This window comes from Bombus vancouverensis, chromosome 8 (assembly GCF_051014615.1).
Source record: "Bombus vancouverensis nearcticus chromosome 8, iyBomVanc1_principal, whole genome shotgun sequence".
NCBI classification, from domain to species: Eukaryota; Metazoa; Arthropoda; class Insecta; order Hymenoptera; family Apidae; genus Bombus; species Bombus vancouverensis.
The window spans coordinates 3156440-3182767 of NC_134918.1; the positions used below are offsets into that span (position 1 = coordinate 3156440).

Below are 26328 nucleotides of genomic sequence, written 5' to 3' on the forward strand. Positions count from 1 at the left end.
CTGACGAATCCACTAGCCGATCCCGGACGAAATGCATCCTCTCTTCCTATTATATCTTTCTCTCTTTAATTACGGCGCCACACTTCTATCAAACTACATTACCACGATCGTCCTCATCGAGTAGATCTATCGTCGTAGCAGATTTAAAAATTTGAGCCGCGTACCGCTCGTTTAGAAGCTGTGTCGTGTGTCAAGGGCTGTAGATCGCTCTCGAAGGAGGACTTTCGCAGAATATGCTCATACAAAATGACAACGGAACGATTCAAAACGAAGGTTTAATTAGCGCGATTGCCTCCGAGCGACTGAGTCAACTGTCTAGAGTTGGCAAAACGCCGATCGTCTCGTAAACTCGCAAAACGAGACACCCGCACGTGAAAAAGTCAAATTCTTTTTTTAGAAACGCGACCGATTGCTCTTTACAAGTGGAGAAACATACATTTGCGGTTAATGACACACGTCTTTTGACCCTTGTCTCATGCTAATTTGTCCTAAATACGCCATGCACACAACTCTATGCTAACTTGATGTCAACCTTCATAAAATCGGAGTAAGGTTAAAGCATCGTGTAATCGTCGAATATCGTGCATATAATTCGGTCGATTTCATACACATGATGTGGAGAAAAACTTTTTATTCCTTTCTCTGTTTCCATCGCAACTCCAATCATCATAATTGTCGAGCGTCCCAGTTTTCCTTAACGGTTAGCAATTAGCATAGTGGATTAAGTACGATGGTGTATTAAAATGAAAAATGACAGACCCGGTTGAAAACATACAACCATCAACAATTTGAAACGTGTCATCATCACGATAGCGTAATAAACGAATGTTGATTAGCACCAGTTGTGCAAGGAAAATAATCGTGCCTCGCGGTAATATACGCTCGTGTATCGATCCCACGCGGAAGCGGCGGGAAGGATGAATCTTTGTCGCTGGTTGCGTATTATTCCATTTGAGAACCAGTTTGTTATGCGTGAGTGCCGCTCGTAGGCGGACTTGAGAATATTGGAGAAGGACGAAGACTCGGTCACAGCCAATTTTGTGCATGTTGACAATTAAGACGGTCGAGCAATTAGCATTTTGCGGGTCGTGTATGCCCCCTGGCAAGGACTTTACCATGATCTAACTACAGCCGCGAGGCGCGTGTAATTCGTTCCAGATTGAATATTTGTTCATCATGACACGCAAGAATAAAGACCATAAATATCATACATAATCGAATTGTTATTCTATTTCTTATCTTAACCTTTTGCATTTCAGTTGCTTGACGAAGCGTGATAAACATTAAAATGTTATCTACAGATTGCATTATCCTATGTAACTGGAGCGTTTAATGACGCGTTGAAGGCTAAACGATTATAAATGGCGCCATTTCCGTAAATACATTCCTGGGAAAATCGCGTAATTTGCAAGGCGTATAAGACAAGATATAGAATGTGGAATGTTAATCAATCTTCCGATGACATGAACGCGCAGGAAGCAAGGACAGAAAGAGAGGAAATATCTTACCTGTTGAGATGTCTCCTCGGTTTGTTGCGCTGCCAGCTGTGTAACCCGTTCCTGAAGGAGATCCACGAGCGTGGTGTACCTCTTGTTCAGAGTATCTAGATCACGAGCGACGTCGTCAACCGTTGAGACGAACTCTCGTCGCGGTTTTTTCACCGAAGCATCCAAAGACGGGCAGATATCTTCCAGCTGTTCCGTGAACGCTCGAAGCCTTTGTCCGTAGATCTAAGGGTTTTGGTTAGCCCGTTACGGTTAGTGCATAGAATTAGATTATCGCATGTGCGTCTCTCTATTCCCTTTCTATTCCCTTAGCTACCCCTACTACCATCATATCTTACGGGACCTTAAAGCAAGCTGACCGCATGCAAGAAATGTATATAAGAATTTGAAAAAGCTACGTACTATGAAGATAGGCATACCTCAAGGATCGTGAATTAAGAACAACGAAATTACCTTCTTCTACTTTTCATACTGTAGAAAATTTACGAGATGTCATGTAACATGAACAACTGATAATGAAGGAAAGGTGCACAAAGTGAGGAACGACACGGAACAGGAAACATTTGAATCTGAGCGTAGAATGTTCGAACTTGAGTGCAAATATACTCAAAGCGGAGACTAAAATAAAGAAATACATTTCTGATTCGATCGAAGGAACAATCGCTTCCTATTCGCATTCGCAAAGCCACCAAAAGCAAAGTATATTTTGCCATTAGCACGTTATCATCAGCTAAGCCTGTAATAGTATTTACGGCGTCTATAGCGGAAAGGAAATTAAAGCAATTTTTTGTGCGACAAAAGCAAGAGAAATATAGGCTCGCGACTTTATTAATCCCTGAAAATAACTGAGATCTCGAAATGTCTGTTCGTCGTCATGAACAGATTGTAATTAACACTGGGCTGCGATTTACAGTTTATCCAGTAGGCATACAGACGACAATGACGACAATAGCGGTCGCTTCTCCTAATGATTTGCAGTTTGATGACAGCTCGTGACAGATGTCCCGATGATCGAGGCTCCACGACGGTAAACACATTTTTATGTAGAGCTTCATGTAGCTTCATGTAGCAGTCGTCGGGACGGACAAAGAAGGTAATCGAAAGGAGAGCGCAACGTGGGATCGCGACGCAAGACAATCGCGCAACGTGTTCTTCTAGAGAAGACTAACACGTACAAAGGACTCACGCAATATCCCATTCACGCAAGCGTTCATACCGTAAGCTAACAGGCTACCTAAAGGCTACCTAATACTAGCAAAGCCTACCTAGGGGTTGCGAATATATCCATTCGCAATCATGTCGCTTGTCATCTTACCTTTCCTTCACGAATCAATCGACTGCCCGTCACATTTACTGCTTCGATCGCCGGCGCTCGTTCTACCACCTTGTTCAATAGATTCTAAAGGGAAACAGAATGTGAAAGAAAGCGTGTATAAAATATACAGGCCGGGAATAATCGAGTACGATTCATCAGAATCCTTATACGTTACCTTCGCATTTTCCACCTCGAGTTTTTCGTACGATTCGTCAATGAAGTCCACCTCGTTACGGTAGGCATGTTCTAACTGTTGAGCTAGGCCATAGGCTGCTTCCGCGCTGCGAACTCTTTCAACCAACTGAGCACAGAGATTGGTCCATCTGGAGTTTAGTTTGTTCACTTCATCGTCTAAGCGATCCATATCAGAATGAGAGCCACGATGACTTGGCCTCGACTTTTCAACAACATGTCTTGCGTTCTGCGTATCTTCGTTCAGTTTATCCATTGCAGTTTGCTGTTGAGAGATGGCATTTTGAAGCACCATCAGATCTTCTAGTACATTCTGTAATCCCTTCAGATCCGGTGGCAGCTCGTCGAACGATGCCAATTTCACTTCCAATTCGGATACCGAGGTTGTATTCTCCTCAAGACTAGAAAGCACGATCTCAACACACTTTAGCCGCTCGATGTACAGATTACTGGAGTTCCAAATATTTGTCCATTTGGTGGTAACAGCGTCGAGCTTGTTTCTCATGGCTGGAGTCTTCAAAGTAATACCACGGAAAGTTTGCTGAACTTTATCTAGATCTGGCGTTTGACGTTTGAGAGTTTGCTCAAAATCTTTGTGTTGCAGAACCAAATGTTCTAAGCTGTCGATGTCTCTCGGCAATGGTGCAGCTATGCGAGTGTTCAGAACTCTCTCTGCTTCGTCTAATGCTTCTTGAATGGCAGAAATCTGTTCGTTGAAAATACGTCCTGCGTTCTTTGACTCTTCCTCCGCTCTGGCACGTTTCTCCAGTTCATCGAACAATTTGTTCACTTCGGCCGTTTCTCGCTTCAGACGCCTCAACTGTGGATCAGCAGGGTCGCCCTCGGACAGGAGTTTCTCAGCATCCTCGTTCAAGGCTTTTCTGATAGCAGTTCTCTGATCCTGACCCATAGCCAAGAACTGCGGTAGATCCCAGCCTTTGACCACTTTGATGGTCGCGAAAATCATATTTTGTCGTAATCGAAGCTGTTTCCGTTGCCATAATCCAACACTTCGGTCATATTGTCGTCGCAATCTTTCCGCAGCATCGAGAGCATCCTTGTCAGGTGGCTGAAGAGCAAAGCAGACGCCTGGAACAGGGGACTCGACGCCTTCTTGATTCTTTACGCGCCATTTTATCCTACCAGAGTTGTCGTATAACGTACACTGTTCACCCTTCTCAATCGACATCTGAAACCAAGCAATTTACACGTTAAAGTAATATGACATAATGACATTGATAATGTAATGAACGACATAATGGTCATTCTACTTACATTGACTTGTTTGTAGCTGCAGACGCACGTAACTTGCATAGGCCGTGCCACAGGCTGTCGACGTTGCTTCATAGGAACCACGTCCTTCGCTTGATCAACCAGTTTCTGCACATGATCGCCGTAACTATTCAATTCTTCGCGTAGTTCTTGCATACCCTTCAATAAACGTTCACCCTCGTCCAAGGAGAATTCTGATTGGGAATAAATGGTGTTGAGCGACTCATCTCTCTTCGAGATCCACTGTTCAGCCTGTTGAACATCCCGGAAAAATTGTTGACTCTGTGCTGCGTGTTTCAGATGAACTTCTAGACAAAGAGTTAATTGGAGAAGCCAGGTCCATTGACTCTGCATAGCGGACATGTAAGCTTCGATGGTTTTCGCGGCGGGATGATGTTGAAGGACCAGAGCTTCGCCTCGATCTTGCACCGCGGAGAATTGAATCTCCCGCTTCTCTAGGTCGCTCATAAGGGACTGTAAAAAATAGACAATTTATACATTATGAATTCATAGATGGATTACAATAATCTACGCGTCTTTGGATGCGTGTAAATATTTATAAATTCGTCCATCATGCAGATTATCGTACACCATGATCACTTTAAATTATATTCTTCGTTACCTCTATACCAGATCCAAACGTACGCTTGCAGGACAAAAACAAGTATCAACGACTTTTACATTAGATTTGATGACCAATTAATTCAAGATGCTAGTATATAATTGTCATATAACCGCAAAAAAAAAACATTAAAACATAAATTACCTCGTAATACTGCTCAATACTTTGCACATTCAAATTCTTGTCACTCCAATCGCGTGTCACCTCCGTCTCCTCCTTAGAACTCAGCCAAACCAGTTCATTAGTCGCCGATTGTATAAAGTCATGTAGAGTGTCCAAATCGGAAAGTCTCTTATTCGAGGCCGCCAATAATTCAGTGTGAAGTTTTTGAAGAACAGTTAGATGTTGGCTGTACAATGTCAATTCCTCAGCGTGAAAGTGGCTCTTAGCCTGCACACATCTCTCCACTTTAGGATGGAACTGCTCGATATTCTTGTGTTCTCTTTGGTGAACCTCCAATTCGTTCTGCACGCTAGGTAAATCGGAGCCATAGTCTGCATCCTGGAGCTGTTTGATCTTCGCCTTACACCAGTCGATGCAGTCGTGTAACGCACGGAAATGTGGATTGGTGTCGACCAATCGGGTCTCATGGACGGTAGTACGGTGTTTCGTAACGACGCGTTCTTCTACCGGGAAAGATACGGCCGACAGCGGCTGTACCAAACGTTTATGAAGAAGAGATCGCAGGGCGACCCACCGTTGATGTAGCTTCTGAACTCTGTAACATGGATAATTCTGTGACTTTTCCGCAAACGAATATGGAGGAAACAGAAAATGATACCGAGAGAGCTACCTTTTGCGAAGTTCGGCCGCCTGACTGTATCGCCCCTCGGTAAGTGTATGCACGTCCGGAAAAATATTTTGGATCTGGACCTCGGTGTTACGAATATCCTGTTCCAAAAGATCCACCGCATGTTTCGCTTCCAGAGGATGAAGTCGATCGAGACGCCTGGCTTCGTCCTCCACTCGTCTCTCGAGCTCCTCCAATCGATTGTCGGTCGCCTTCATCTCTCTGTGCACTTTCTCTGCTAGTCGTTGCAGTCGTTCGAGTCTGAGAAACAGATACAAGCTCGAGCTTGGAACGAAACGAATCGTTGATGCGAATAATCTCGCTACTTAAGTAAGGGATAGATCTTACCGTTTAATTTCGTCGATTATCGCCTGTTCTCTTTCCTGATGCAGCATCATCAATCTATTCCAATTTTCTTCAATAACCTCGATACGCAAGTGAGGTTCGATGTCTACCTCACCGACCGCTTCGAAGTACTTTTGCAAATCCCTGAAGATGTAAGAAAGTCGTTGCTTGTCTCTGTATCTGGGCGGTACTTCCTCATTCTTGAATTTCGTGCTGCCGGCCGCCAAATTTTTCATTTCTATCAAGGTCGGCGGGAAGACACGTTCCTGCATCAGGCACATCTTTTCACGGATCCACATGTGGAGGGAACTAGCTAGCTCTCTATATTCCTCTGAGCGCCTCTGGTCCTCGGCATCGTACAACGGGTGAATCGTTGGCGGCTCCGGGAACACGTCGTAGAGCGAAGAGATGTACGTTATCAAGGACTTCTCATCCGGTTCAGGAGTGTCCACATCTGTAACACGAAATACAAAACCTAAAGCACTTGCATATCACGTAAATCTTTACGCTTCCCTTGCTCTCCTTTCCAAAAAGAATCGCTCGGCCGTTTTATCGTGCAAAAGGGAAAAAGCAGAGGGTAAAAGAGAACGTCACGGTTCGAGCGTCGACCGGAAGCGGTGGTAGACATCGGTGACGGCCTCGAGCATTCCCGACCATAGGAGAAAACATAGGAAAAAAGAGAACGTTGAGGAGAAAACGCGCGTATAAAGTGGCAAGAGAGGAAACTCGCCAAAAAGGAAAAATCTGCTTATCGAGCATCTAAAATAGGATTTAAAATGTGGATCTTTACCTTCAGGATCGAGAAGCCTCGTAACGCCATACTCGCGCTCCGCGACGTAGAAGACCCGATCGAGCCGCTCTCGTGGTTGACTAGCACGAGCACCTTTCCAATCGACCAGATCTGGTCTGTTTCGATGGATTAATGCGCTGAAAGCTAGCCCGTCCCTCCACGATCCGGTAAAGTCCGTGACGCGCACTCCAGGATAACGCGCCGTCGATCGTCTGGCCCATCTCAGAAGAGCTTCACGGGCAGTCACGTTCGATTCCTGACCCACTACAATATCGGATATCTAGAGAAAAAGAAAAGGTCATAGTTCGTCAACAAACGGTGCTTGTATATTCACGAGAGTATATCAGGTTTATTTTCGTTTAGATCTAATTCTGGTGTCGTGCATCGACCTCGATGTCGCTTCCGCTTGGTTCGCCCTTCGACGTTCAATCGCACGATTCGAGCCCCGAAATGTTCGTCCTGCCCTTCTACTACACCCTGTTGCCACTAAACGTGAAAAGAAGCGCGAACCTAGGGACGAACGACGACGACGAACCTGTCCTTGCAATGCGTTACGCGAAAACGCGAAATTAAAATGGAGAGTCTCGCGTCGCGAACGCGAAACAAAATTGCCAAGATTACGCTTACCCGGACGGTTTTCGGCTTTGGCGAAGCCTGTCGACTCAAAGAGAAGGAGGAGGAGGAAGCAGCGGTCTCCTGCAAGTAGCCGGAGCTGGCACGTTTCGTCAGATCCTCGGCCACGCATCTTTCCTCGCCCCGTGTCAATGTGGTCGTTTTACGTACGATCCGGGTCACGATACGTTTCGTGCCGTTTTCGCCGCGTCTCGAAGTTTTCGTTGACTCGATCGACGATCCTAAATCGTAGCGTTATCAGTTTCGCTACGTAAACACACTGAAGCCGGCACGAAAATATTCCAACGAAGCTCCGACTAACCGGCGATGTTCAAACGAGTTTCAGAGGCCTCCTCGTGCTCGTGATCAACCGGTTGATTCAAAATCGCGTCACGATCGACTCCGAGCTTGGCTACGTTCCAACTTAGCACCATCTAAGCTGATCGTGCCGTGACTTCTAGACCCTTAAACGAGTCGATCACGATCAACTAACGAGGAAATATCTTATCAAAGCATTCGAGCCTCGAAACTCGTAGCCAGGTTACTCGTCGAACTTGCCGTTTTGTCGGAGTTCCTACCTAGAACCTCGGTCGAGAGTCTTCTCTTGGTGTAAATCGCTCTTAAGTCATCAGTGACGGGTGTCGCAGTAGACGGAGCAGGCGAGGCGACGTTCTCGCGAGCGTCATCCTCTCTGGTGCCTTGCACGAACAGTCTGCCACCTTTGCTAAACCGATATATCGACATTGTGAATCGGTACAAAATTGTATCCACGGGGATCTCTCGTCTCTCTTCTGGCGGCCGTCGAAAGGACCGAGTTGCTCCAAGAAACTAACATCGACCTCCAGGAATAGAGGCAAGGCACGTACGGCTACTCATTCGTAGCCTTATCCGGCGTCTCGGTCTCTCTAAGCTTATACCGCGCGCCGCCGCTCGTGAAAGCCGATTATCGAAAGTCGGCAGTCCGTCTATCACCGTTAGCCCGAGTTAGATACTCGACACGACTCGAAAAACAGTTATCGATTCGCGAATACGCGACCGATACGTATCTTCCCGATGGTCAGTTCAAAAAAGACCGAAGCGACTGATACGTGTGCGATTCGAACCGAACGAACGACTAGCGATCGTCTGAGAGCGCATCGAGTAGCTGCACCGAATTGCGATTCGTTTTTAGCACCAACGCTTCTTGAAAGTGGGGGAGCGATCGCGCCTACTCTTGGAGAAACCGCCTCGAGCGGGGAACTGTATTCACTGGACCAGAAGACAATGTCAACGTAGATCAGGACAAATAAAATACGATACCCTGTTGGCGGGGAGAATGATAGAGGAATCCGCCAAGTGGCGGAAGGGGAAAGTGCGAACAGAAGAGGGAATGATAACGCTGGAAGAATTAGTTAGTTATCGGAGGAGACACTCGACGGCAGGTACGGCCATCACCGCGCGTATCGCGAACAGACTGCCGCGCACTACAGGTAGCTCATCGAGACCGATCCCCACTTCGAGTTCTTTTCGTGCTTCTTTGCGCGCTCGTTCGTTCGTTCGCCCGTCCGCTCGCACGTTTCACCGGTAAGGTTTCGCGATGCGAATCGTCGCGCGTCCCTAGCCGCGACACGTGTCTACCGTTTGAGGCTTCGACGAACGTGTACCCTGGTCCGTTGTCGCGCGACCACGTTCCAACGATTTCGAGATTTTACGCCGAACGGTATTTACAACGAAAAGAACAGGATACACCGCGATTTACCGAACGAACGAACGACCGACAGCGTGCCGTGCTGTATCCGGCTGCCGTCGCGAGAGTAGGCCAACGAAATGCGCGCAGGTGAGAGACGCCTCCGACATTCCCCCTCTTGATTCCCCACTCTCTTTTTCTTTCTCATCCTCTCTCCCTTTGTCGATGACTGCTCGTACTTGTTATACCATAGCCTACTCTTCATCCTGTTGCTCACCCCTACAATTCGAACGACGTCATCTATCTCGCTGTGTTCCCGCGACGCCCCCCTAAAATCCATGCTTGTCCTCGTGCACGTCGTCGTTGCGGTCATATGGTTGTTATTTGTGCATAACCGGTGCAAGATCGCGCATGCGCCCGCGTTATATCGGCCGAGTCATCGGGGAACATGCTGTTGCAACGAGGCGAAACGCGTCGGGAACACACCGGACGCCCCACTTCGCCGCGACGCGACGCTTCGTTTGCCGTTCGTCGCGCATCGTGTCCTTCCTCCTTTTCCTTTTCCAGAGATTTTTACGATTCACCGTGGCACAGTAACACTCCGTAAGCGCCGCCTTCGGAACCTCGTCGATGTTCCGAGCTGACGTTCGCTCGCATTATGTCGCAGACTTACCTAATTCGTTGCGCGGCTCCCTCAGTTTCAATTAATAATACGCGTCAACTCCGTTTGAAGGACATGGGGAGGTACGCGAGGAAACGAAAACAATGCCTAAATAAGCAACGTCGAGTTGAGACAAGCGAAAAATAGGACGCGGCGTCGCGTCCCTGAACGTTGTGAACGCGAACGAGAGAAAAAAAAAAGGAACGGAAAACAGTCAAGAGAGACTCGAGGCGCGCGGTTTGCTCGAGACCGGACGTGACGTCATCGCGCCCGCAACCGCCCGGCCCGAGCATTGGCTTCCGTTACAATGCCAGCCGCGTGAACCAATCGTTGCAAGATCCTCCGGGATCCTTGTAATTCTTCGCAATTTCCGCGATTACCGGTACTTCGCCTTCCGTAATACAATGGTAACGCGACTTGTTTCCTAGAAACAACACAAACTAAATGGACACGATCCTTCCAAAATAAAAAATTGTATACAAACTACTTTCAAACCAGCTGTGTTATTAGTCAACGAAGTTATTCCTAACTTAAATTCTCTTTAAGAAAATCTTTGTACAATGTCAAGGAAGGAATGCAAAGGGACGTGTATTTTACGAGGGCGCGAAAGTCGTCAAGATGCATGAAACGCGCTAAAAGGGAACGGTCGCTCACAGCCTGACCTTGGCCGGTGGCGTCATTCGCGTTTTTGTATTCGGTACTCGATCGAGCGATTCCGATTATCATAATTACAAGGTGGGCGGCTCGCGACCAGAGGAGACCACGAGAAACGCGCCAGGGCGCCGCGATACGACTGTTCGCAATCTGGTCACCTCCCACGTCCCGGAATACCACGCGATGCTTTTGACTGACAATCAACCTTCCGGCTTGCTGACTCGACGTACGCGTGGAACTACCATAAACGGACAGGTCTGTCGCGAGCGGAAGAATAGTCGTCACAGGCGGTTAGGATACATGACGCGGTTGTCGAGGAAAATGAATCTCGAAACGATTCGGCGGATCAGTGAGAGCTTCCGTGCGTAGGACGACGGCTGTTACAAGACTATCTGCGAGCGCCATCTGGCTTTTCGATCGGTTCACGCGGTCGATAAGAGATCGAGCCAACACTGGCTACTAAATATGTATCTAAATCTTTGATCCGGGTGTAATTATCGGAATATTTTTTTCGAACGAATCGATAAATGCTTTTCAGTTCCTTTTTTTTCGCAGAGGGAACCAACTACGACATAAAAATGTAGGGAACTTACCTTGCGACGCCAGCTCTGCGGCGCGAAACAGAACAAAAAATACACCATTAGATACAGATGCTGATCGGGAGGAGCCGATAGTTAGTAAGAATATATAAAGGGAATAGGCTTAAATTTCTCTTTCTTCCTCTCTCTCTCTCTCTCTGCGGCTACTTCTCCTTTCTCGAAGTACCGATTCGAGAGCGCGCGAGATAACGAGAAGTCGCGTATTCGTTGCATCGTTACGAAAACGAACACTATCTGTCTTTGTGCGGTCGCGTAATACGGTTACTCGAGCCGCGATCGATGTCTCGCCTTCGAGATTTTTTGCGCCCGTCCGCAGACGATCCGACGCGACGTCCAGTATCGGCCAACTCTTTTGGCGCCGACTCTCCTCACCGAATGACCCGACCATCGCGCGTAATCGCGTTCCCGTTCTGTGGTGTGCAACGACGTGGCATGGCGTGGCGTGCCGTCCTCGACGGCGCCAAACGTCGCCTGGAACGGCTCTCACTCTTTCTTTGCGCTTCCTCCGTCCGACTCGCTTTCGATCGGAACGAGAATCGCGAGAAAAACGAGAGTGGTCGGACATTCCTGCGCGATGATTCTCCTAACCGACCGTTTTCCCCTCGCGAGCATCGGTTTCTCGGAAGCGAAACTTTCGATCGGTATCGCTCCGCGACTCTTACGAAAAAACGTTTTCGTTGTTTGAAAGCGGGAACGGCTTGAACTTCGGCCAGAGCACGATCGAACAATGGGTATCATTATTCCTTCGATAATCGCGATTCGAAAGGGCGAACCAGGTGTCGAGACGTTCCTATTGAAACGTCCCGTTTTCTTAGGTGCTATCTCCAAACCCACTAGAGTATACTTGGCGGTGGTACATAATTTGTGATAAGCGTAATCGGTGATAATTTCAGGAAGATCCGAGCGTCCACTCACCTGGAAGTGAAGTATGATGGTCCATATCAAACCTAGAGTCAACTTTGGGTTTCCATCGACAATGTCTTCAGCACGAATATTAACGAGCTTGATCTTCTTGTAGCGCAAAAAGTCAAGAGCCATTTGTACGTTCTGCAGCATGTGGAAACGCATCCGACCTCTCTCTCGCGGCTAAAAAACGATAAATCGAATTAATCGTACATCAAATCCTATTATATGGCACATAATCACCGTAATTACGATTAACCCTCGATTGACAAGGTTCAAACGATGTTACCTAACTGCTGGCGTTTCAAGATATTATTTATTGCTTATAAACATGGTGACCTGTTTAAACGGATAGAGGATACAGATCATCTACCCCTGTAATCCAGGTCAAGTTAGTCCCAGCCCGACAGTTACGTAACGAGCATTTCACCCTGGAAACCTACGGGTTAAGCGGACCAGCGCCAATTGCGTCTGTGCCGCATAAAAGAGTATCACGGAAGGAAACAAAATTTGGAATACTTACAAGATGCTCGCCCGAGAGTACCTCCAGCAAGGAAATGAGGTTGTGCCCGTCCCGCAGGTCTTCGAACAGATCTCCGACATGTCTGCTGGCCTGCAACAACGATTTCACGCATCAGAGCACTGATAAATGACTTCCTTGTTCAAGTGTCTCTCGACAATTCTATATAACTGAAAATAAAAACAAGCCATCGAACGAATCGAAATGTATGAAACAAGAAAATGGAGCGACTGCAACCAAAAATTAAACGTAAAAAAAGAAAAGATATGGTGCACACGGACGGGAGGACATTGAACAACGAACGGTGAACGATTACAAAACACGAAATACTAGGAACGTGTACGTGCAAACACACATAACGGATGTAGTGAGAAAGGGGATAAGGGAAGAACGGATTTCGATGAAGCAGGTATTCTGAAAAGATAGTCGCGTGTCTCGCGAAAATAAAGGTACATTACACGGCCGCGGTGCGTCACGTGCAAACGCAGTAATCGTGGCCCTCAAACTCACAGTTAAACTTTAAATGTCGGCCGCGATAAGCACGAATCTCAGGTATCGCAGAAATCACACGCAGATCGTTTAATTCGCGATAATTGCATTGCTTTTGCACGTCGACTTTTGCCACGGTTTCTCAACTGGCCTGTTCATTGATGGTTTCTTTAAGTGATAAATGGAAGCAGAGGGAAATATGAAAGGACGTTACTTGGAAAAACAATTAATTCACTCGACAAAACAAGACATTGCGTTTCTTGGAGCATGCGTAAAGTTCCTTCTAACATTGGCAACGTTCGTTAATATCACCTGCCCTGAACTTACAGTGGGGGAACAGCATGGTTGGTTGTTCACAAGAACGCACACGTGTAGGCACGTGTAAGTCTGAAAAAAACATCGATTGAAAAAGAAGCACGGCCCGAGTTATGTGTTTAGTTTCGAGTGGCTTGGACGCGACCGAAAGTAGCGGCAGGTTACCAGTCACCGTCACACGGTACATCGTTCGTCTTCGTGTTAATTTGCTTGCAATTAACGTGTTCGAATCTACCACTACTCGTCGGTCGCATGGACGAGTGGTCCTTGACCGGAAAGCTCGGTGGCATGCAAGAATACAAAAACATCAGAGGTAACTTCCCCTTTGAGAATTGAGGACTTACAGTGGGTAATCCTTAATTGCATGTCAACGCTTCAAAGAACGAACCTAGAATGCAAAGCCTGGTTCCCGTGAACTATGACGAGTGAAAAGCAAGTGCTCGAGACGTCAGCGTTTGTTCTGCTAAGCGCGGTAAATTTGAAATTCATCGTCCGGCACCGTCACTCTTTTCTCAACATTCTACGTCGTGAATATAAAACAGTTTCTTTGTGATCTTGCACTTTATACATTATGAAAACGCGCAAGAAATAAAAATCTTCGAGCATCTGCTTTTAACTCGTACGAAGCTGAAAAATCATAATTAACGTCTACCGAATGATAACTATTTTCAAATACTAAACTAGCGAGGGGGATAGCCTATCAACTTGAGCGAACCTAGGTTTACACATTAGTGCTATTGACATGCATTTTAATGATCATCCCATAATCTAAAAGAAACCCGAACCACTCGTCCCAATCGATCGTTCGCTGGAAAGAATATACGATGGATTCGTACCTTCACGTACTTCCAATGCTGTGGATAAGCGTAAAAGGATGAAAAGTAGAGAATTATTATTATGAATTTTCATTGGACAATGGGCCCTTATGTAATTGCAGGAATCTGCATGGAACAATCGATGCGTTGTCACGGGCACAACGAGCGGATCCGAGGTGGACGTTATGCTGCGCATAAGCGACGCGCTTTCAACTATTCTCGGGCGAGAGTAAAACGAAAGTAAAAACGGGTGAGCAGAAGCAGAGATCGAGTCGTCGTAGCTTTTTGCACTACCGCCCGGGACAACGACCGATCTTCGCGAATCGAAATCGAGTAAGCGATAAAAACGCGTACAGTTGATGGGCGTACGATCGATCCAGTATCTATGAATGAACGTTTGAAAAGAATTCATGATATTATCGCAAAGAGGATGTGTCTCATCCGAATGTTTCTTTGTAACATTGTTAACGCTCACTTCTTGGAACGATGATCTTCTCCAATTTCGTCCCAAGAATCATTGACGGCACATAAGGGAGAGTCACAGGATATCTTTATTATTCAACAGATCGGAATTCATGGACGCAGAAGTTACTTCAGCGGACCATTTCCTGGCACAAATGTTACGCAATGGCAACGGTGCGTCATAGCCAAGCATGCACTCACTCTTGAGCGATCGCAGCTAGGTTTTTTTCCTCTGCCCCTCCGCTACTGTGCAACACATCTCCGACAACAGGCTGGCTGTTTAACTGACTGATTGACTGACTGACTGACTGACTGACTGACTGACTGACTGACTGAACCGTGCTTGCCTACCTGCGTACCTAACTACCTACTTATCCACCTACTTACCGGGCAAGAGGTGGTAAATCGGGAACGTCGTCCGCAGGAGAACGTTTCCGAATAAGGTCAGAGTTACGAGAGGAAAGGTGGGCGCGCGGAATCGAGCAGGTAGGTAGCCAAGAAAACCAGTACCGAGCAACGCGCAAATACGCAGTACCGTTCGCCGTAATATCCTGGAATTCATTACCGAAGTCAAAATAGGTTGATTGAAACTAATTAACCATCAATATAATCGACGATGGGACCGTATTCGTATGTATTTACTATTTCTTTTATTCTTCCCTTCTAAAGGGGAAAAAATATCAAAGGGAATCAGTATCAAATCAGTATCGAAAGAAATTTCTCTTACACTGCGAAACTGTGGCCAATTGATCGTTTTTGAATCAATGCGAAAATCTTTCATCTATTTGTGGGGCTGCGTGGTTCGTTCGGAAATGTATATACGAACCAGAGAGCGAAAGCTTTGAAGAAGGAGAAACAAGTAGGTAATGGAACAGGGGTCAGTTAAAGAGAGGGGTGAGTAATGCCGCACCTCGGTAGGCGCCGTTCTTCGTCGTCGCTCGATTTCGAAACGAACCGGGGTCGAAGAGCTAACTAACATAGGAAGAAAATAAGGCTCGATAACCCTCGAAATACCAATCGAGTTATACTCGCCGCTTACGAACACAGACCGCTTCAACCTTGCCTCTCTTCTCCTTTCTCCTTGACTTCTGACTTTGCATACGCGACCAACGTAACGAGAAAGCAATGCAGGGAATGTATCACTGCTCGATTTATCATTGAACGTGCACTCTTCTCTTTCTATCTCGAACGGGACAATCATCGTTTACGAACGATCATGTCCGTTCTTTTTTTTTTCTTTTTTATTCTTTCCGAAAACAGAAGAAGAACCTGCGTCATCGTCGATTCGCGACGGTGCCACCGAGAGAGAGAGAGAGAGAGAGAGAAGAGAGAGAGAGAAGAAACGAAGACGAGAGTCACGTGAGATCAAGGCTAACGTGTCTCGAGTTACGAGAATTGTTCGCGGTCGCGTGGCATGTCGACGGCGTCGGCGTCGTGGTCATCGTCGTCGACGTCGGTTGCGGTCACCGTGGTCGTCAGGACCATTAACGCGTCTACACCCATGGTTTCGTCACCGTCAGAATCGGCACTGGCATGTTGATGGTATCGTCGGCATCAGCGACCAGCGATCGGCATTGGAATAGATGCTGGCACCGCCGACGGCATCGTTTTTTCCGTCACGTGTTGACTCGAGAATGCGTACGACGCAGAACAGTGGCGGTGTTTGTTCAATTCAACGCATCGACGGTAGCACGATCATTCGAATCTCATTAATCAATCTACGTTACAAAAAAACAAGACAGAGAGCGAGAACATTTCTATATCGAAAAACCAAGTTTCCGCTGAAGAACATAGGCAACTACGCTGACTGGCAGCTGACTAATCGAAATAGCATTGACGAGGGTGAAGCCAAAAGAGGTGCGAGAAAAATGGAAGCAAAACGTTAAAACAAGGGGAAACTCGTCGAGAAACGAATCGAAACTATAGATTCGAATAATTTTCTCGATTTCACCCACTCGATTTCCTCGATACGTTACCTTCTATAGCAGCGCGTGAAATACCCTCCTGGAAGGGATTACGGTCGACCCACGCGCACGTCCTACATGGAAAAAGAGACGGGTGCAGGAACAAGCACAACATATACGTATTGTATACTGGTGGATAAGAAGGTCCCCTATCGTTTACATATGTGGTTACGAAACAGCTGGTTGTCCCGGCGTTGCGCGCCGCTGCTCTCGTATGCTCACCTATCAGGTGTTTCGATATATTCCCTCGCGCCTCGACTCCGCCAGCCGTGGCCTCCTGCTAAGGTCGCTCTAAAATTAGGTATCGTTCGATATTTTGAAGGAAGGGCCACGGCTGCCGTACGAGGAACAGTCTCCTCCCCTTATAATTCGCGGAATGCACCTAATCATTTCTTGTAGAAGAATTAGATCATAATTGGTAGATTGCACGCGCTCATACGCGCGCATGTATGTATTATAGATCAGTCCGAACTTACTGCTCGAACGTTTGTCGTCGAGCAGCAGGCCGATTTAAGTGAACGCCCATCGACTGTCACACCGCTTAAAACGCGAAATGTTTTCTACGATTCGAGAAGCTTACCTTTTTCAGATGCTTGTTCACCCATTTGGTAAATGTTTTCTTTTGGATCGCGTCTCGTTCGTCTGCAATCACAAAGAGGATCAATTTGTTAGAGACGTTGATTGCAAGGGTGAAAAGCGAACGTTGTCTTTCTACGCCTTCTCCGCTTCCTTGTCTCTAATGTATGCGATTGTACCGATTTCCTACGTTGAAGTTTAATTAAATCGTCAATTTCGATTTTATCACCGACACACGAGTTACGAGCGATCGTCTACGCGGGCAAACAGGCATCGGGCATCAGGCATCAAGGCAGTAAGCAGCCAAAGCAACAGTAGATAGACGGACAGGCAGACAGACAGGTAGGTGGTCGGGATGGATAGGAAAGTAGGTAGGCAGATAGATAGATAGGTAGATGGGTGTTTGCACGTAGGTAGTCACAAAGGAAAAGAACAGCCGATCGTGCACGCAAACAAGCGAAAGTGTGTTAAAACTTTGCCGAATTATTAGGAGGCTCTGTAAATGCCAAGTGCAGTCTGCCCATGTCCTCCCAACCTGTGCCCTAAACACCTGATCTCTAATAATAAAGCAATGGGATGTCTATCCCCTTGTGTTCTGTACTTGTGCTATCTTGCTATGCTGTACGTTTCGAATAATCTGTCTTAGCAACCTTACAACGTCCATCGATGAAATATCCGCCAGTATTCGAACCGACATCGTTACACTAGATAGATACAAGTTCGACGACACTACTCGATCGCGAGATTAATCGAGTAGGAGGCTCCTGCTCGGACTTCGCAGTAGCAATTAATTACGGCCGATTATCCGATTCCGTGTAGCTGTAGGCTTTCATTAAGAAACACTTATTTAACCTCTCCGTGAACCAGGCGGAGACTGAAGACGATCGTAGCTAATACGAATAATGAACTCTCAGACCCTCGAACTATTGCTCAACTTCGAAAGGAGTCGCGAACAACGGTTTCGATGAATTTTCCCATTTTTGTGGCAACAACGTTACGAAATAGGTAAGGCAAACCTATTTACACCGTCTTACAACGATGCTTTTATGGAAGGTCCGCGTAATAGCAATTAAGTATACGTTCGAGTCATACTTCGTCCGTAATGCGTTCATGAATTACCGAAACTCGTTATCCAATATACGATAAAGTAGATAAAAAAAAAGAAAGATCCGATCGATTAGGCTTATACGTGTACGTAATGGTTAAAAATAAATAAACACGTTTATTCTAATTGACGTGACAAGGTATTAACTCGTAATCGGTTCGATCGAAGTTCGTCGAAAAGCCGCATGTGCCTTGAAAGGAAAAAATATTCCAACGTAATCGAAAACAACGCTTCGGAAGAGTGGCATACCGAAGCACAATTGGAGATAAATTGGGACAATGAGAACATTCGTTCCCCGACTACACACATGGGATTTCGGAGCGTGTGATAACGGGGAACGATTGCTGGACGATCGTCCCTGGACATGAATTTGTTATGGAACGATGGAAAGGAAATCGCGATAAATGTTTTCCTGACGACAGCCCAAACAGGGAATTACGTGCTCACGTTTCTACGAACGTGGCACGTACTGAATTACGTACGCAAACCACGCGTACACGCCCCAAAAGAATTCTTTCGATAAAAGAGAACCGTTTGGCGAAAACGCTTGGTTATCACGCGCGATACATTCGTGAAATCGTTTCGTAAGTGAGACACTATCTACGTATGTGCATGTGCGTGGACAAAAGGAACAGCGCGTAACCCGTTTGTAAAAGCGGATTCTAATGTAAATGATTCTACATGGTCGAAACGCTAAGGAGGCGGGAAGCCTTGACTATCCACCACGATTCAATCCGGTAACAAAAGATCGGCGCGATATTAGACACACAAAGACACTTCAAGAAAGTTAGTCAATGTTAAATGAACAAAAAAGAAAAAAAAGAAAGAGAAATCCAAAACACTTTCAAAGTTCACAGACACGTGTTTGCGTCTATACATGGTTGCACTATACGCGCGAGAAAATTACAAGAATCGCGTAGGATTAAGAACTTTCTCGTATCGGACATTCGAGACTTTGGATCGGAGCTCGTCACGAGGCGCGAATTATTTTGCCCCGGCTATTTCCGAGGCTACTTCCGCGAAACATTCGGGTCAAACGGCAAAAGGTAAACGACCTCAAAAAAGATACTTCCGTTCACGGTATACTCTCAAACCGATACGAACTCTAGTTTACGCGATGCGTGTAATTCTCCGGTCTCCCTTTTCTCTCGATTTCTCCGCTTCTAACAAGCGGAATCTCGTTCTGACCGAGGAATATTCAAGGGAAGAGAACTCGGAGAATCGCACGTAGGGCTAGCTATTTCGTGCCGATTTGTCTCGATTCTCGGACGACAAAGACCAAGGGAGAAGCCAAAGCGAAGTCGATATAAAAAAAAAGAAAAAATATGAAAACGAGAGAAAATAAAAAAACGTGTGTTCGGGACAATTGAAAAAGAAGTTTCTATTGGCAGGACGAGGAGGGTCAGGGGCAAGGTATTGGACGGGATCCAGCATCGGCATGCCAACTCTTCACCTACCGTGCGCCTCGATGAACATCGCCCAGCAACCCCAGAAAGCCTGAGTGCTGCCGGAACGGTGTTCTGTGGCCCCTTCCACCCGCCAATTTTCCCGTCCTTCCATCATCCACGAAAATCCATTTTCGTTCTGACCTTTGAACTTGGAAAGAGACTCCTCGTATCCGTGCTGCGATCTCTGCTCACGATGATGTTCCGCCACGGTATCGGCCGGATCGAAACCAAGCCTCTCCTTGTAATAAGCTTGAGTGGACATCTCGTTTAGCCAGTTAAGCTCGCTACAAGTCTTCTTAGGTTCTTTCGAAACCAGCCAACAACGAAACGATGTTTTCCCTGTTCATCGGGCTTTTGCTCTTTCTTTCTTTCTTCCTATATGTATAACAACCTTTATCTCCAACGAAACGCACACGTTCTCCCTTTTTACTAGGTTATCTTCTTTTCGTTCGCCAAGATACGCCACATGCACACGCGTACCAAGCACACTGTCCCGTTCCGTTTTTCTTTCTTGACACCGTGTCGACGTAAGAATAACTCCTTTCCTATGATCGGCAGTTTCCTTTCGCGGAAGCCTCTTGCTCGTATTTACATTAGTGGCTTGGAAACTACCACGGAACACTTTAAAAACGTTTCGTACAGAAACACTTACTAACGTAGGCTTATCTTAATGGAAGGTTTAATTATATGTATGGCACTTCGAGTCGACGGAAGACCTAGTTTCGTCCTTAATTATATTCACTTTCCACCCCTGTCGTTGCTACCGCGCGCACCCTTCGGTTTTCGTTTGTTTTCGGATCGAATAATTTTGACACTGGCTGTGGTGTTGCACTGTTGGAAGAAGAGAGATGGTGTAAAGGTCGGACGACGATCGCGTAGCCAGACGGCCAGGGATGAACGAACGTAGGCACGACGCAATCGGATAGGAAGGAACTGGAGGGCGCGTCTGCGACACCGACGACACGGACAATGCGGACAACGAGAAGAACAGCTAATTTCGTTCCCCGTTTGTCCGTTCGGCCGTTCGCCCGCTCTCTAGACGCGAACGAAGCTTAACGAATCAACGACCGAATTTATCACGGCACGTCGCAGACGTAACCACTCAACGTTTCTCGGCCAAAGTGGCTCGGTGGTGCACCACGAGACGCCGGTAATCGGTCTTTCGCGGACCCCTAGTTCATCGTTCTCCTCGAGAGAGCGAAAGAGACTCCGACTATATCCGAGCAGACACGATAAATAGAAGAGCACGAGGTAATTTTCGTTACTCTCCCGCTCGACTTTCGCGCGACCAATTAAACCGAACGATTCTATTAGCGAGTATACGCGTCACTAACCCAACCAAGTATAGAATGTTAAAAAATACTTTGTAGAGTAGACTGTGGCCGATAAGCAAATGAAACTAAAGGAAACAAGACGAAATGAAAGGTATCGGAATTGGCAGGGATAGAGAAGCGAACGCGGTGGCAACGATCGAGCACGCGAGCGAATCAGCGATTGCACTAACGAACGAACAACCGGCTGTGGGTTGTGAGCGAGCGTACCAACGAACCAGCGAGCGATCTACCAAACTGACGGTCCACGAGACGATTGGTGACTGAGAGACACGGGTGCCACCCGGGGAAACCCAAGACCATCGGGATCTTCGTATATGGTAATAGAAGCAACAGCACGTGGGTGTCGTCTTCTGGATCGAAGCGAAAACCAACAACGCCAATTGCAACACATCGACATCGGGCCCTTGCTAATCCTACCGGCCTTCGAATTTAGATTACTCGAATCGAGTTTGCGTGTTGTTTGCCCTCTTTCATCCATTCAGTCACCTGTCCCGTTACGCGTATCGCTACCAACCACGGTCACGCCCTGTTTGAACTTTGAACACCGATATCAAAAACCGTGAATGGATCTCGTTGTTCCTTGGTATTCCGTTAATATTTTCGACAAAGTTAGACGGCTGGCGCACCGCGTCCAATACGAAACGTCAAACGTGATCGTACGAAATCCAAGATCGCGGGGCTCGGATCGGACTCGACTCGACTCTGGCCGGTTCTCTCTAGGACAGACGGAATTAGATGCGAATAGAAAATAGAGTAACGCGTGTCACGCGCCACGCGATGTTAGGCGAACTCCTTCTAACCGTGTCCGTCGCATTGGTTAAACGACGCGACGTATAGAAAGTTCGAGAGAAAGTACCCCGCGCGCACGTAACGCGCGAACAGAGCAGTCACATCTCTCGTCGATGAAATTTTGTTAGAAGAACTAGTGAAAGGGGGAACGCGACGTGCCAGTTGCTCCTCAACCGGATTCTTCCACGGAAACTCCGACATCTGTCTCAACAACGGGTTCCTTTTAAGAAGAAGCAGAACACGTAAGAATACGAGATAACGAAACTCGTGAAACGATCGATGACATCACGACAGATCGAAACGCAAAGCATGCTCTTTCTGCTCCCCACCCAACGTATCTTACACCACCTACGATCTCTTGGTTCTCCGGTGAACGATATCGCTTCCTAACGCGAAACCAGCCACGCAGAAAAATAGCAAAGGAACGATAGCCGGAACGATAAACGAGTAAGTAAGAAGCTGCGGAGAAAAGCGGACGAAGAATGAAGAAGGAGGAAGCGCGTGTACACGCATCGGATCGGCATAATGCGAGCTGCTAGAGGGGGCTGGCTTGGCGGCATTCTTGTGGCAACGGCGTAGCAATATAACGGGTCCATAGTCGGCTCACGGAGGACTTCTCGAGGGCTCTTGGAAGCCGAGAAGACTCTCTCCACCGGTCGTATAGTTCGGTTCAACCTTGAGCTGCACGCGGCAAAGCGTGGCTCACGCCGCTGTAAAGAGTCGCGCGTGCGAGACTTCTTTTCCTCTCCTTCGGTGTGTTTTCACAAGCCACCTCCGCGTCCCTTCGTTTTACCACGACGACACCATCCTTCTTTCCCTTGCTACTTCGCCGCCGGAAACCCCACCTATCTTCGCATCTATCGTAACCACCGCCTCGAGTCAAATGACAAAACAGCCATCGATTCTCCGACAGCTAGAAGCATCTTTCTCGCCTTGCTCATCCGCTGTCCCAGTTACGTCCTACTTATGAACGCACACAGTCGATGTGCTACCCGATAACTCTTTTGCATCGTATCCATTCCGATCGCTATCCATTCCACGATACGTAATTCTAGTATATCGATTACGAATCGACCCTTGTGTGAACGCAGTTTGACCCTCGCGCGAACCGATCGACCGTCTCGCGAGTCTTCTTAGCCTCGAACTTGATACATCGAATCGCTAGCAAAAATACGAATGAAGAAACGAGGAACGCCTTGCAGACGACCTTCGCGGAATTCTACGAAGTCCTGGATCCTAAATTCCGACCGGTAGATAAATTTTCGGCTGACCTTTCTCGGCGCAAAACGGAGAATCCTCGAGACCGCCCGTTAAAGTCGAGCGTTTCAGCTAATAGAGCCTCCGGTTCACTCTAAACTCTGTTCCTGTTTCACGAGGCAACACAAACTGGTTTTCGAGATTGCGAACATGATCTCGGAGCCGTATATGAAATGGAACATTCGATATTCAACGCGATTCCGTAAAATAGAACGAGATATCGATTCACGCGTTTTCGCTGTTTCTCGACGTGAATTCGCGTAATCTGAGTTTATGTGGTTCCTCGTTTATCGAATAATAATAAATGATAAATCTTCCGACGTTCGCGCAATCACTGCAACTTCGTCATCAAGAATCAACCGGAAAGAGGAAAAAGGCAAAAATCGGTGCGTGTATCGAAGAAAGGTGGGTCAGTCGATAACCGTGTCTCGATACGATTTCGCACCCTCAAAGACTTTTAGTCGCGACTCGATAAACTCGACGTGCTTCACAACGATAAAACTTACTTGCACTTTCGTGGATTTGTTAACGCAACGACCAAATACGGCTTTCGGTGCGAACACGCTGGAGGTCGCAGATACGAAGGTGGGGCGATGTACTAACCGAACGGGTAGACGGAGAGAGCGAGAGAGAGAGAAAAAGAGAGAGAGAAAGAGTGACGACAACGATAACGAGAACGAATCGGCTCGAGAATAGATGGATCCGTGTGTGATGACGATGGACGAAAACAAAGAAAGCAGAAGGGGAAGACAGTCCAGGTGGTGAACGGGAAGTTGGAGGGGAAAGATAGAAAATCTGAATGAAAATCAGCCAAGGACCGATCAAACGAGAAACGAAGTGTTTGTTGAAGCAGATATAAGTATGTGTAAGCAGATATAAGTATGTGTAAGTGTGCCAGAGGACGGGGAGATAACGAGGGATAAGCAGGGAGGGTATCACGAGTGTGAGACAAAATAATTGACATTCCGTTTGAACACGAGGGACGTGGCAGTGCTCAATTACGCCGGGCGCAGTAATTTGGCAAGAAAACACGTGACTTGTTCCGCTTTCGAGTATCACGCGCTTTCCATGGTTTCAGTGTACACTTTTCTTGGAAGGAACGATGGGAATTCAGAAGCAGAGGTCACTCACGCGACTTCTCGCGTCTAGTTAGGCACAATAATAATAGTCGCACTTACACGAGATAACGTTTCTTCGTGTTTCAATTATGCTCGAAACGGCGAAACCAGGGTACAAAGACGGATCAACTGGCTACGACCGATTCGGGCCAGAGAATAGGCCGATCGGACCAAATTAAGAAATTCCACGTACACGCGGGGACACATAAGCGCGGACTCATACGTGATTGTGCGCGGTGTTTCTCGCGAAGCCGGTTTGTCATAGAGTTCCAACAGCCTGCAATTATTACGCAATCCCCGTATTCGATGAAAACGACTTTCTTCTGATTTACTCGCTGCTGAAACCGCCACGTCTATCTATATACATTCCCGTTCAAAAGTACGAGGGCTCGTATCATTTTCGAACGTGTTTCGATTTGTAATTAAAATTTCCAATATTAAAGCACACTTTGAACGTTTATAGACATAAACCGCAAATTCCGCACTCAGTCTGTTGGTTTAAAAGTTTTGGACACGAGAAGAAGACCACAGAGCAGTTTTGGAGCAATTTAAATTGTCATGCTCGAAATACATAAAAAAAAAAATTAATAAGATCATACCTAACGCAATAAACAAATAGCCAGAATGTCGAAAATGCTAACTACAAATGTGGTAATGAAAGTACGAGACAGATATTTAATTAAATTCATTAATTATATCCACAAGTTTAAGCATATATTTGTTGTGATGATCCAAGTATCATATTTTTGAACGGGAGTGTATGTATACATATACACTGGTCGCGCGGCGTGGTATTCCTCGCTGATCGTACAGACACCTCTCGACATTCTTGTCCCATTGATAGCTCTATTCTTACGTCAACCCACCCCGTGACATGTCTTATGTTTCGGCGATCGGATTTCAGGCTATTATGAAGCTTGCTTGACACGCTACCGACTTAAAGGGAACGAAACGAATGATACGAACCAACTGTGACTAGTTCGTCTTTCAAACAGGGGGAATTCTAGGAACTGAAGCTTGGAACGACGAAGGAAAACAAAAAGGGAGAAACACGAACGATTGTAATCTTGAATGAACCCTTGCGATAATATCGATATACGCATTTGTCGTTTGCTGAATCAGACGCTTAATCGTTCAGACTCAATATGCCGTTTCGTGATTACCAACAACGCGGTTACTAATGGAAGGGGCAACAGAGAGACCCGAGTGGGAACGATCGAGCGAGTAAGTATACGAGCCTATATCGGAGGAAGAAAGAAAAGGCGAGACAGAGAGAGGGAGACAGCCGGAGTCAGAGACAGAGGTAGTAGAGCTGGGAGGTGCCACAAAACGAAGCGTGACTCACGGAACGCCTCGTGTTTTGCTCACAGTCCGAGTTTGCCGAAATTTTTCACTGAATATCTATATATTCCACGTCAAAGCGGGCCAATATTCTCGACCATACACCGAACTGACCGAACAATTTCCTGTCACGTGTCAAATGCAACAAGGAACACCGACGAGATCGCGAGAGTAGTTCCTTCTTCGATATCAAACGTCCTTTCGATTGTCGCACTGGATATCAATCGCCGCGTTATCGATCTAGTTATCAGCTGATACGTTATCAACCCTTGACAAGCTAACATCACGTCACGATAACGGTGTTCGTTCCTTCGTTCATCACACTATTCGATCGTCGTGAACGCTTTGTTGCGACAACATTCGCGCGCGAGCTTTGACATCGGAAAACATATACATATATAGACGACGACGACAGTGTCGACGTAATTCCCAAACAACTGACAGAGTAATAAACAAACCAAACCGATCGTTCGTTCTGCAGTCCGACCCAAACCAACCAACCGACCGACCGCCGCTACTCGAGACGTGGCACTGGAATTCTTGGTAGAACGTACCGCACGACAACGTTGACGAAGTCGACGCGCGTATCCGGAACCCCGCCGTAACACGGCCAGGTAGCTGTAGGCCGTACGACGAGGACGGAGAGACTCGTGGCGAGAGGAACGCGCGCACACGCTCGCGCCGGAGAAACGGTTGAACGGAGAAAGACGGAAAGGTGGACCGAGAAGGATGAATGGGCCGAGGAAAGAGGAGCAACGGACGGATAAGGAACAGCGAGACGAACGCAGAGGAGGACCGAACCGAGCAAAAGGAGGAATGGCAACGAGACGCATGAAGGGAGAGAACGAGAGAGAATAGGAAGGGAGGGA

At 46.9% G+C, this 26328-nt stretch overlaps 1 protein-coding gene across 24 annotated transcripts in view; it reads right to left on the minus strand.

Moving 5' to 3' along the window:
• The window catches only part of shot (dystonin-like protein short stop), a 51186-nt gene that overhangs the window by 20276 nt on the left and 4582 nt on the right, over positions 1-26328 (minus strand). For 10 of the 24 annotated variants that reach the window (XM_076620989.1, XM_076620984.1, XM_076620983.1 and 7 more), the window contains exons 1-14: positions 25918-26058; positions 19630-20451; positions 17072-17133; positions 13263-13322; positions 12450-12539; positions 11939-12109; positions 6832-7111; positions 6045-6495; positions 5700-5957; positions 5051-5624; positions 4288-4758; positions 2996-4201; positions 2821-2904; positions 1509-1730 (exon numbers count right to left, since the gene is read on the minus strand). In XM_076620989.1, coding sequence (XP_076477104.1) covers positions 1509-1730; positions 2821-2904; positions 2996-4201; positions 4288-4758; positions 5051-5624; positions 5700-5957; positions 6045-6495; positions 6832-7111; positions 11939-12109; positions 12450-12539; positions 13263-13322; positions 17072-17133; positions 19630-19882 — 4182 coding nt within the window. In that variant the 5' untranslated portion in view covers positions 19883-20451; positions 25918-26058. Of the gene's footprint in view, positions 1-1508; positions 1731-2820; positions 2905-2995; positions 4202-4287; positions 4759-5050; positions 5625-5699; positions 5958-6044; positions 6496-6831; positions 7112-7458; positions 7686-8021; positions 9219-11938; positions 12110-12449; positions 12540-13262; positions 13323-17071; positions 17134-19629; positions 20452-21161; positions 21179-25463; positions 25601-25917; positions 26156-26328 lie in introns of those variants that run through there. The other 14 variants (XM_076620981.1, XM_076620991.1, XM_076620980.1 and 11 more) reach the window with 14 other exon arrangements.